At 43.2% G+C, this 10,240-nt stretch overlaps 1 protein-coding gene and 1 long non-coding RNA gene across 2 annotated transcripts in view; both read left to right on the forward strand.

Moving 5' to 3' along the window:
• Positions 1 to 5,176, forward strand: part of LOC106527350 (gamma-aminobutyric acid type B receptor subunit 2) — an 11,543-nt gene extending 6,367 nt beyond the window's left edge. Inside the window, exons 11-21 of the mRNA XM_014022192.1 lie at positions 135 to 215; positions 900 to 1,050; positions 1,124 to 1,244; positions 1,338 to 1,436; positions 1,511 to 1,618; positions 2,428 to 2,538; positions 3,462 to 3,689; positions 3,814 to 3,924; positions 4,092 to 4,164; positions 4,235 to 4,340; positions 4,885 to 5,176. Coding sequence (XP_013877646.1) covers positions 135 to 215; positions 900 to 1,050; positions 1,124 to 1,244; positions 1,338 to 1,436; positions 1,511 to 1,618; positions 2,428 to 2,538; positions 3,462 to 3,689; positions 3,814 to 3,924; positions 4,092 to 4,164; positions 4,235 to 4,340; positions 4,885 to 5,029 — 1,334 coding nt within the window. The 3' untranslated portion in view covers positions 5,030 to 5,176. The remainder of the gene's footprint in view (positions 1 to 134; positions 216 to 899; positions 1,051 to 1,123; positions 1,245 to 1,337; positions 1,437 to 1,510; positions 1,619 to 2,427; positions 2,539 to 3,461; positions 3,690 to 3,813; positions 3,925 to 4,091; positions 4,165 to 4,234; positions 4,341 to 4,884) is intronic.
• Positions 5,177 to 10,151: 4,975 nt separating this feature from the next.
• The window catches only part of LOC106527357 (uncharacterized), a 1,212-nt gene continuing 1,123 nt past the window's right edge, over positions 10,152 to 10,240 (forward strand). The window contains exon 1 of the long non-coding RNA XR_001311380.1: positions 10,152 to 10,236. This is a non-coding gene — a long non-coding RNA (uncharacterized LOC106527357). The remainder of the gene's footprint in view (positions 10,237 to 10,240) is intronic.

Raw genomic sequence — 10,240 nt, forward strand, 5'->3', positions numbered from 1 at the left:
GTGTGTGTGTGTGTGTGTGTGTGTGTGTGTGCGTGTGTGTGTGTGTGTTGAGCTGTTGTGTAGACCTGTGTGTGCATGTGTGTGTGTGTGTGTTGAGCTGTCGTGTAGACCTGTGTGTGTGTGTGTGTCCTCAGGTAACAGCGGTGTGTTGGTTGGAGAGTTTAACACGACGACTCAGCAGCTCCGACTGATGAACCACCTGCTGAAGTTCAAAGGTCAGAACCGTCTGATTTGATCAAAGTCCTGCATCTGTTTGTTTGTTTGTTTTGTTTGTTTTGTTGGTTGGTTGGTTGGTTGGTTGGTTGGTTGGTTGGTTGGTTGGTTGGTCAGTTTGTCGGTCGGTTTGTTGGTTGGTTTGCTGGTTGGTTAGTTGGTTGGTTGGTTGGTTGTATTATTGGTTTGCTGGTTGGTTTTCTGGTTGGTTGGTTTGTTGGTTGGTTGGTTGGTTGGTTTTCTGGTTGGTTGGTTTGTTGGTTGGTTTTCTGGTTGGTTGGTTTGTTGGTTGGTTGGTTGTATTATTGGTTTGTTGGATGGTTTATTGGTTGGTTTTTGGTTAGTTTGTTGGTTGGTTTATTGGTTGGTTGGTTGGTTGGTTGGTTGGTTGGTTGGTTGTATTATTGGTTGGTTGGTTGGTTTGTTGGTTGTATTATTGGTTGGTTGGTTGGTTTGCTGGTTGGTTGGTTGGTTGGTTGTTTGGTTTGCTGGTTGGTTGGTTGGTTGTTTGGTTTGCTGGTTGGTTGGTTGGTTGGTTGGTTGGTTGGTTGGTTGGTTGGTTGGTTGGTTGGTTGGTTGGTTGTTTATAAAACCTTTACATGGCAGAACTCCTTCTGTCTTTGGGTCTAAATGAGACCTCTAGACTCATTCAGACCTAAAACTGACCAGACTTCTGGATGCTGCAGGTCCAGGACCAGCCAAAGACCAGACCTTGGTCCGTCTGCAGCACCGGCCCGTCAGCCTCTTCCTGTACTTCATCATGTCATCAGCTGCTGCCGTCATCATCTTCATCACTCTGATGGTCCTCTGCTTCGTCATCATCAACCACAGATGCTGGTAGAGGTCCTGCAGACCCACCTGAAGGTACTGTCTTGGTCTGACGCATGCTCAGGTGTCCCTCTTTCTCCAGGTCTGGTTCCTTCCAGGACCAGTTTCTCCTGCTGGGCCTCCTGCTCTGCTCCTCCTCTGTGCTCCTCTCTGGACTGGACGAGACCTCTCTGTCTGACGAGGTGCTGGACGTTCTCTGCTCCGTGAGTTCAGGACAGACTTTATTCACCCAGAACCAGGACTGAGTGAAGGATCAGGTCTCCCTGTTTACCTGATGATGATTGGTTGGTCTGCAGGCCCGTCTCTGGACTCTCTCAGTGGGTCACTCTGTGGGCTTCATGGTTCTGTTCACCAGAATCTGGACACTGTACTCTGCCTGCAGCATTGAGCCCAAGGTAAGACTGACAAGATCTCCGAGATCCAGGTTCTGATGTGGTTCTGGTGAGGTTCTGATGTGGTTCCCCTACAGCCCATAGGCTGTGCTCTGATCTGGGTTCTCCTGCTGGACCTGTTGGTTCTGAGCTCCTGGCAAATCCTGGATCCACTCAGACGGGTGGTGCTTCATCACAGCACAGAGGTGAGGATCTGTTTCAGATCCAGTCCTGATCCAGTCCGGATCCAGTCCTGATAACTTCATATTTTCCCTTTAGTAACACGTTGAAGTGGTTCTGGATCAGTTCTCCAGACTTTTCTAGACTTTTGGTTCTTGATGTTGAAGAGTAGCCTGGTTCTTACCTTCCTACACAGCTCCGCTCAGTTCTAGTTTCCTTCTCTGCTCCGTCTGGGACTTCTCCCACAGACAAGGATTTCACTGGCAGATTTTTAGCCGGGCCAATCAGAGAACAGAACGTTGATTTTCTGCACAGTCTCTCTTGTAGTTTATTTTACCTGGACCAATCAGAGAACAGAAGGAGGAGCTTTGTACGATGTCGACTTTCTGCTCAGTGTCTGCTAGTTATTTTAGCATACAGCAGTGGAGGAAGTGAATGAAGCCAGTCTGTGTTGATAAGACTTCAAATTAAATTAAATTTGTCTGACAAAGCAGCAGCTCTCATTTACAGTCGTCTCGTTCAGCTCCGTATATTTCTCCTCTCAGTAGGGTTGTTTACAGCACACGTCATTTCCGGTTAGCTTCTTAGCTTAGCCTCCATCACAGCGACATACGTCACATCCAACTGATCCAATCATTTTAAACTTCAGCAGAGGCCACGCCTCCTGCAGGAATCACTTCTCTATATATGAGTCCAGACCCTCGTACGAAGCAAAGTGAAGCACAGGGTCTGGTTTAAACCAGGCTAGTTAAAGAGGTTCTGCTCTGACTCCTCTGTTTGTCAACACAGATAAAGATTGTTTGTTTGTTTGTTTGCTTGTTTGTTTGTTTGTCAGGAGTACCTGGACGATCAGGACGTCATCCTCCGCTTGTTTTCTGAGCGCTGCAGCAGCAACAACATGGAGCTGTGGTTGACTGCTGTCTGTGGATACAGAACACCTCTGCTGGTTACTACACAAAAACTACACACAAACTACACACAACACAAACTACACTGAAACTACACAAAAACTACACACAACACAAACTACACACAACACAAATTACACTGAAACTACACAAACTACACACAACACAAACTACACTGAAACTACACACAATCTACACACAAACTACACTCAAACTACACACAAACTACACAAAAATTACACACAAACTACACACAAGCTACACTGAAACTACACACAAAACAAACTACACTCAAACTACACACAAACTACACACAAACTACACTCAATCTACACACAAACTACACTCAAACTACACACAAATTACACTCAAACTACACACAAGACAAACTACACACAAGACAAACTACACTGAAACTACACACAACACAAACTACACTCAAACTACACACAAACTACACAAAAATTACACACAAACTACACACAAGCTACACTGAAACTACACACAAAACAAACTACACACAAACTACACTCAAACTACACACAATCTACACACAAACTACACTCAAACTACACACAATCTACACACAAACTACACACAAGACAAACTACACTGAAACTACACACAACACAAACTACATTCAAACTACACACAATCTACACACAAACTACACTCAAACTACACACAAACTACACAAAAATTACACACAAACTACACACAAACTACACAACACAAACTACACTGAAACTACACACAAGACAAACTACACACAAAATACACCCAAACTACACAAAAATTACACACAATCTACACTTAAACTACACAGAAACTACACACAAACTACACAGAAACTACACACAACACAAACTACACACAAACTAAACACAACACAAACTGCAGATGAACTAAAACAAACTACAGTGTAAACAACATCTTTATTAACTTCCTGTTTCCTCTTCAGGCTCTCGGCTGTTTCCTGGCCTGGACCATCAGATCCTGGGACCTGGGTCCAGCGGGCGCCAGCGGTAAGCTCCTCCCCCTCAGTATGTTGGGCGTGACGGCGTTCAGCGTGTCGGGCGTGTTGGCCTCGCTGCTGACGTCCCATGATCCTCCTCTTCAGTTCTGTGTGAGCAGCATCCTCATCCTCAGCTGCAACCTCTTCATCCTGGGCGGGCTGTTCGGACCTCAGGTCAGTCCTCACACCTGGTCCTCAGACCTCAGACCTGGACCTTAGACCTGGACCTGGACCTGTTGTTGTTGTTGTTTTCATTCTGCTGATTCAGATTTTCACTCTTTGTTTCTTTCATTCTCAGATTTTTTCTGTTTTGTGGAGCAGAAAGGAGCTGCAGGAAGAAGCTGCAGATGAGGAAGAGGAGGAGCAGCTGAGGAGGTCCAACCAGGAGCTGAGGAGTCAGGGAGCTCAGGTAAACAAGGAGTTCAGGAAAACGTATAGGTCAGGAAAATATGGAGGTCATGTCAAGCTCTTAGCTACTGTTAGCTGCCTTCAGCTAACTTCATGCTACATTCAATTAGCTTTTAGCTGATATTTTTGGGTGTTTTCAGTTTTCGGCTGTTCTGTGTTCACCTTCAGCTGGATGTTCTGATAGAAACCATCACCATGCAGCTGGCTGAGATGTTTCAGGATGAAGCTGGAGGAAAACCTGGTAACGTCACTCGGTTCAGTCACATAATCCAGGTTTCGCCTGCTGAATGATGTTTGTTTGTTTCTTTCAGCAGAAGCTGGAGTTCAGTCTGTGACTCATGAAGCTCAGATCTGTTCTCCAATCCAACACCTGCAGAGAAAAACTTCTAGTCCTGACGACATCAACTCTCCTGAACAGTGAGTCAAACAGGTGGACTTCCTGTTCTGTGGAAATGTTCAGGGCTCCTTAGCCCACACTGTGACCTTTGACCTCTGAGGGGATGTAAGAAAACATCAACTGGATGAAGAAGTTCAGCTGAGTCCAACTAACAGCTGTGACACTGATCCAGGACTCTTTTGTCAGATATTTTCAGACTTTAGCTCCTCCTGTAGGACTGTGGACCACAGAAAGTCTTTTATCTCAGTAGTCTGGGTTTGGAGATCCTCAGGGATGGTGACTCAGTCCTCAGTCATTCTGTCGTTCACTTTGACTCGAGGAACTCATTTAGACTGTTGATTGACTGTTTAGGATGTTGAGTCCTTAATGTTGAATTAATGATAATTTATTTAGTCGTATTAACCAACAAATATTATCTGTGGCCATTTAAAAAACAAAAAGTTAATAAATAAACAAAGAAAATTAGAGAATTCTTTTAATTTCTTTGACCACCTGTTTTAACTAAAACATATGGTTACATTCACTTCCTGTTTGAAGTAAATCTTTGTGTTTGTCCTCTCTCAGAGTTGGGCGTCGTCTGTCCGTCCAGCTGCCCATCCTGCATCATTCCTACCTGCCCCTCATTGGTGGCATCAGCACCAGCAGTTCCAGCCAGTTCAGCAGCCAAGATGTGTTTTTTCCCCATCACGACAACTTCCTGTATGCCTGACTGGACAACAGAATGACCTCGTTACTGAAAACCAGAGTCCAGATCTACGGCAGAAAGAAACAATTATTTACATTATAAATATTTAAATTTGTTTCTGCTATAAAACTGTTTCCTTCCTTCAAAAAATATTTAAAACGTTAAATGTTTTACACAAGCTTTTGTTTTTTAAAGTGTCAGTTTTTACTGTTTTTACTAAATAAAATGGCATTAAAACAAAACAAGTGGGAAAAAGTTTTTTTCTTAAATTCCGTCTTTTTTACTGATGTCTAAAAGAAAAAATTAAAACTATTAGTTTTACCAGAAAAGTTTTTCCTCCTTTTTTCCGTCATTGCCGTCACTCTGTGATGCTTCAACAGGAAGTAGAGGGACTACTCCTGTAAAAATAAACATTTTATTTTACATTCATCAACTCTGTGAATTGTCTCAACTTCTTGAGTTGTAAAGAAGATGATTACCTTCATGTTACATCTTGACCACAACTGGCCAGAAAGTAACAAGGGGCCTCATCCGGGCCAGGAAGTCAAAGGGTTGGGGGCTCATCCGGGATACATCCTGGCCACACTTGGACAGGAAGTAACAGGTTTGGGGGCTTGTCCAGGATACCTTCTGCCACACCTGGACAGAAGGCAACACAAAATGGGGGCTCATCTGGGATATATCCTGGCCACACCTGGACAGGAAGTAANGTCCGGGATACCTTCTGCCACACCTGGACAGAAGGCAACACAAAATGGGGGCTCATCTGGGATATATCCTGGCCACACCTGGACAGGAAGTAACATTGATGGGGACTCGTCCGGGATACTAATCTCTTTTAGATTAAACAAAAAGTTTATTTGTATTACTTGATTGATAAATTTTAGCTGATTTAAATTTCTGGACTTTTGTAGCTGAATTTTATCTTGACTGAATGTTAAAGTTTTGTTTGAACACCAGCTCACATTCAGGGATGTTTTCACCTGACAAACAGATGAAGCATGTATAAAGTAAACAAAGGGGAAACATTTATTTTGAACTGGAGAGTAAATACCAACTGGGCTGCATCTGGTAAAAACTAGTTTGTTGTCTCTCAGAGACAAACTGATGGACATGTGGACAGAAGGACTTAACATTATTTAACTAAACACTCATTTGATTTGCTAGAAAAAGAAAATATTACAAAAACACACAAAAAGAGTTATTTGTCTTGTGGTTATGTTTTCAGACCAGATCGGATTTTGGCACAAAGACTTTTGGAACGTTTAGAAAATTTACTAGTTTTCTGCTTGTTTAAAAAAGTTGGGATTTAATTTGCATCAAACTGCAGACGTTTTCACAAAAAACTCAAAACATCAAGAGTCAGAAACTTGAAAAATAAGTCTTTTCAAACATATAAAGAGAACAATAAGTTTATTTCAGGTTCTGAAGTTCACCTGAGGAGAACCAGCAGAGAAGCTGAAATCAGTCCAACTCTCAGAGCTAAAGTCCAGTAGATATTTGTTCTGTCAAAGTTTAACATGTTTTTTTTTTCTCCTGCTGATCTGACACAATCAGCTGTTTGCAGCTGGATCCGTTAGTTCTGAACAGGGGGGGGGGACAGGTCCTGGACTCTAAATCCTCCTGAGGGTCTCTCTGAGCTGAGATTGGAAGTCATGATGAGTTCCTGTAAGATCCTCCTGTGGGCTGCAGCCCTGACCCTGCTGGACCTGTCTGTGGAGTCCTCCTCAGGAGGTAAGACTCTGGACTCATATTAAGGTCCTGTTCTGAGGTCTGCAGACTCTGGACTCATATTAAGGTCCTGTTCTGGGGTCTGAAGACTCTGGACTCATATTAAGGTCCTGTTCTGGGGTCTGAAGAACTCTGGACTCATATTAAGGTCTGGTTCTGGGGTCTGCAGACTCTGGACTCATATTAAGGTCTGGTTCTGGGGTCTGCAGACTCTGGACTCATATTAAGGTCTGGTTCTGGGGTCTGCAGACTCTGGACTCTTCAGCAGTCTTCCATGATTTGCCTCAAAGTGAAACTTGAGTAAAAGTACAAGGACGTCAGAATGTTTTATATTTAAACGTCTCGTCCACTTAGTTAAACTCACTTTATCTGTGAGACACATTTTTTTAGTTTGTTTATTAACAATGAGCCAAAATAAAAAAACAACTTTCAACTTTTTATCTTTTTAATGTGAGGAGTAGAAATAAAACATCAGATGAAAAATAATCACTCAAGTAAAGTACAGATAACCAAAATTTCTACTGAAGTACAATAACAATGTGTTTGTATTTTGCAACAAAGTATTTGTACTTGGTTACTTTACTCTCTGACAGGAAGCTACAGTAACTATAACTACGACCTGTCGGGTCAGGCTCTCACAGATCTCTACAACCGTCGGGTGTTTAAAGCTGAGAGGGTGGAGAGACCGCTGGGTGGACTTCCTGTCTCCATCAGACCCATCAGTCACACCGGAGTCCGGTCTGGAGAACCTTTAGCTTGTCTTTATGTCACAGCCAGCTGCCTTCAGCTACTATCAGCTGAAATATTTTTATAACGAGCAGCTGAAGCTGAAGAGGTTTTTGTGTTTTTGTCTCTCAGGGTGACCCTGGACGACGGCTCTCAGTGGCTGGTCCATAAAGGAGACGGGTTTGGACTGTCCTCTCAGACCGTGGCGACCGATGCTCGACACATGAGCTCAGCCTGGAGGGTGAGTTCAGAACTGATTTACACTAGACCCAGAACCAAGTCTGACCCAGAACCAAGTCTGACCCAGAACCAAGCCCAACCTCAGACCCATGCTTCGGTAAAGAACAGCCTCTTTGACTCTGGTGGACTGTTCGATAACTGTTAACTTTTTATTATTTATCATTATTTAACTCGGTAAGTCCCGTTGAGGTCACAGATCTCTTTTTTCTGGGTCTGAAGGCTACCTGTTGTACAGGTTTTTCAGGGGGTGGGGGACACCAGAGTACCTGGAGAAAACCCATGCAAGCACAGGGAGAACATACAAACTCCCCACAGAAAGACCCCAAGTCCAAACCCAGGACCTTCTTGCTGTGAGGCGTCAGTTCTAACCACTGAACCATTGTGCTGTCCAAACCTCAGAGGGGCCGTCCACAGGGAGGAGTGACCTCACCTGTGTTGGCTCCTGGTTGTCATCAGTTTACTAAATGAGTTGAATGGATCTAGACTTCATACACAGGGGTATGCAGATGACCTGGTCATACTTGTAGAAGGCTTCTGCCTGGGTACTGTTTGTAACCTGATGCAGAGRGGACTAAACATAGTATCCAGATGGTACCAGGAGCAGGAACTTTCTGTTAACCCAAACAGAACTGGTTCTTCTCACTCATAAGGAGTAAAGGAAAGGTTACTCACCTCCAAAGTTGGGGGGTGTAGAACTCTCCCTGACAGAGTCAGTTAAACTCTTGGGTGTCTATCTAGACAGGAAGTTTAACTGGAAACATGTAAATGAAAAGTGTAAGAAGGCAGCAACGTGCCTCCACCAGTGCTGGAGAATAACAGGTAGTCGTTGGGGTGCTACCTCAAAGGTTATCAGGTGGATCTACACGGCCATAGTCCACCCCATGCTATGCTATCTGCTTTAGTGTGGTGGGTTCCAGTCCAAGTTGGGGTGGGAAGAGTGATGCTCACCCATGTGCAACGAATGTCCTGCCTGAGCTTCACAGGTTCTATCAGAACAACACCCACTGCAGCCATGGAAGTCTCTCTACAACGGACATGTCTCCCAATCACTTCTACTGTTTTACAGATGGATCCCTTCTGAAGGGCTCAGTAGCTGCAGGGCTGATGATTTTACACAACCATAGTAAGACAGAGCATAAATACCCAACTGCAACTGTATCTGAAGCTGAGATATCTGCAGTCCATCAGTGTGTGTCACCTCTCATCAGTGCACACAGAAGGAAATATTCATCCTAACAGATAGACAGCTTCAATAACTTTAGAGTGACTTGTTCTGAACAAAAAATAAAATGAACCTAAGGCACTGAGGGTCTGCTGACTGGTACTTAGTCGACACGTTGTTGTCCTGGATCCAAGGAATGAAGGCTTGATCAAAATGTTTACGATTGCTGCAAAGCAATAATCAAAAGACAACAGCTGAAAAACACAAAGACAACGGTCAAAAAAACGTGTTTTCCACCACAATCAGCACACCTGCTGAGTGATTACCTGCGGCTCCTTTAAACCAAACATGATGCCACCTACTGTCAACTCTGGGTATTACACCAAACAAAATAAACAAAATGTGGCTCTGACACACTTTGTTTCAGAAGCACTTTAGTTTCTGTTGTTTTAATGGGCGATAAAAATAAAACCAAAATCTGTGCTCCAAAATACGTTTATTTTTATTATTGTTTCAAAGTCAAATTTACAATTTTTAAAAAATAAAACAAAAAAATTAAATTTAAGAAAAGTTCATTCAGTGTAAATAAAACTTAAATAAATAAATCAGTTCTTTTATTTTCAGTTTTTAAATCTCTAAACTTATAAAAATCAACTTGTTTTCTGTTAAATTTGTTTAAAATGTTTGTTTGTTTGTTTGTTTGTTTGTTTGTTTGTTTGTTTGTTTGTTTGTGTGGCTCACGGCGCCACCTGCTGGTCTGATTTTAAACTGTTGTTTGAAATCAGAACTTTTGTTGGACCCAGATTAAAGGTGAACCCGGTTCTGTTCTGACTTTATTTTTTGAATCTTCTTCCTGTCTGCAGACCATCAGCACCAAGAACTTCCATGGTACCAAGACCGTCTCGGACTTCGTCAGCGCCGGAGGTCCGAACTACAACCTGCTGCTGGACAACTGCCACCTGGGCTCCCGCCGGATGATGAGCCAGTGAACCGAACGGTTCTGGTGCCGACCCGGTTCTGAACAAACTGTTACCCAGGAGTCCGGTTCTGATCCGACTACAGAGGTTCTGATCCTGTTTTAAGTTTGATGCATTTTAAGAAAATAAATTAATTTAAAGAAGATAAAATGTCAAATTATTAACCTTTCAAAATAAAAGCTCAAATGTTTTAGAGTTTGTTTCTGGTTTCAGAACCTTTATTAAAGGTCCGGTGTAGACCTGCAGGACCAGGTCCAGGTCTAAAACTGAACCTTTATTAAAGGTCCGGTGTAGACCTGCAGGACCAGGTCCAGGTCTAAAACTGAACCTTTATTAATGGTCCGGTGTAGACCTGCAGGACCAGGTCCAGGTCTAAAACTGAACCTTTATTAAAGGTCC

The sequence above is a fragment of the Austrofundulus limnaeus genome, unplaced genomic scaffold (assembly GCF_001266775.1).
Source record: "Austrofundulus limnaeus strain Quisiro unplaced genomic scaffold, Austrofundulus_limnaeus-1.0 Scaffold320, whole genome shotgun sequence".
NCBI classification, from domain to species: domain Eukaryota; kingdom Metazoa; phylum Chordata; class Actinopteri; order Cyprinodontiformes; family Rivulidae; genus Austrofundulus; species Austrofundulus limnaeus.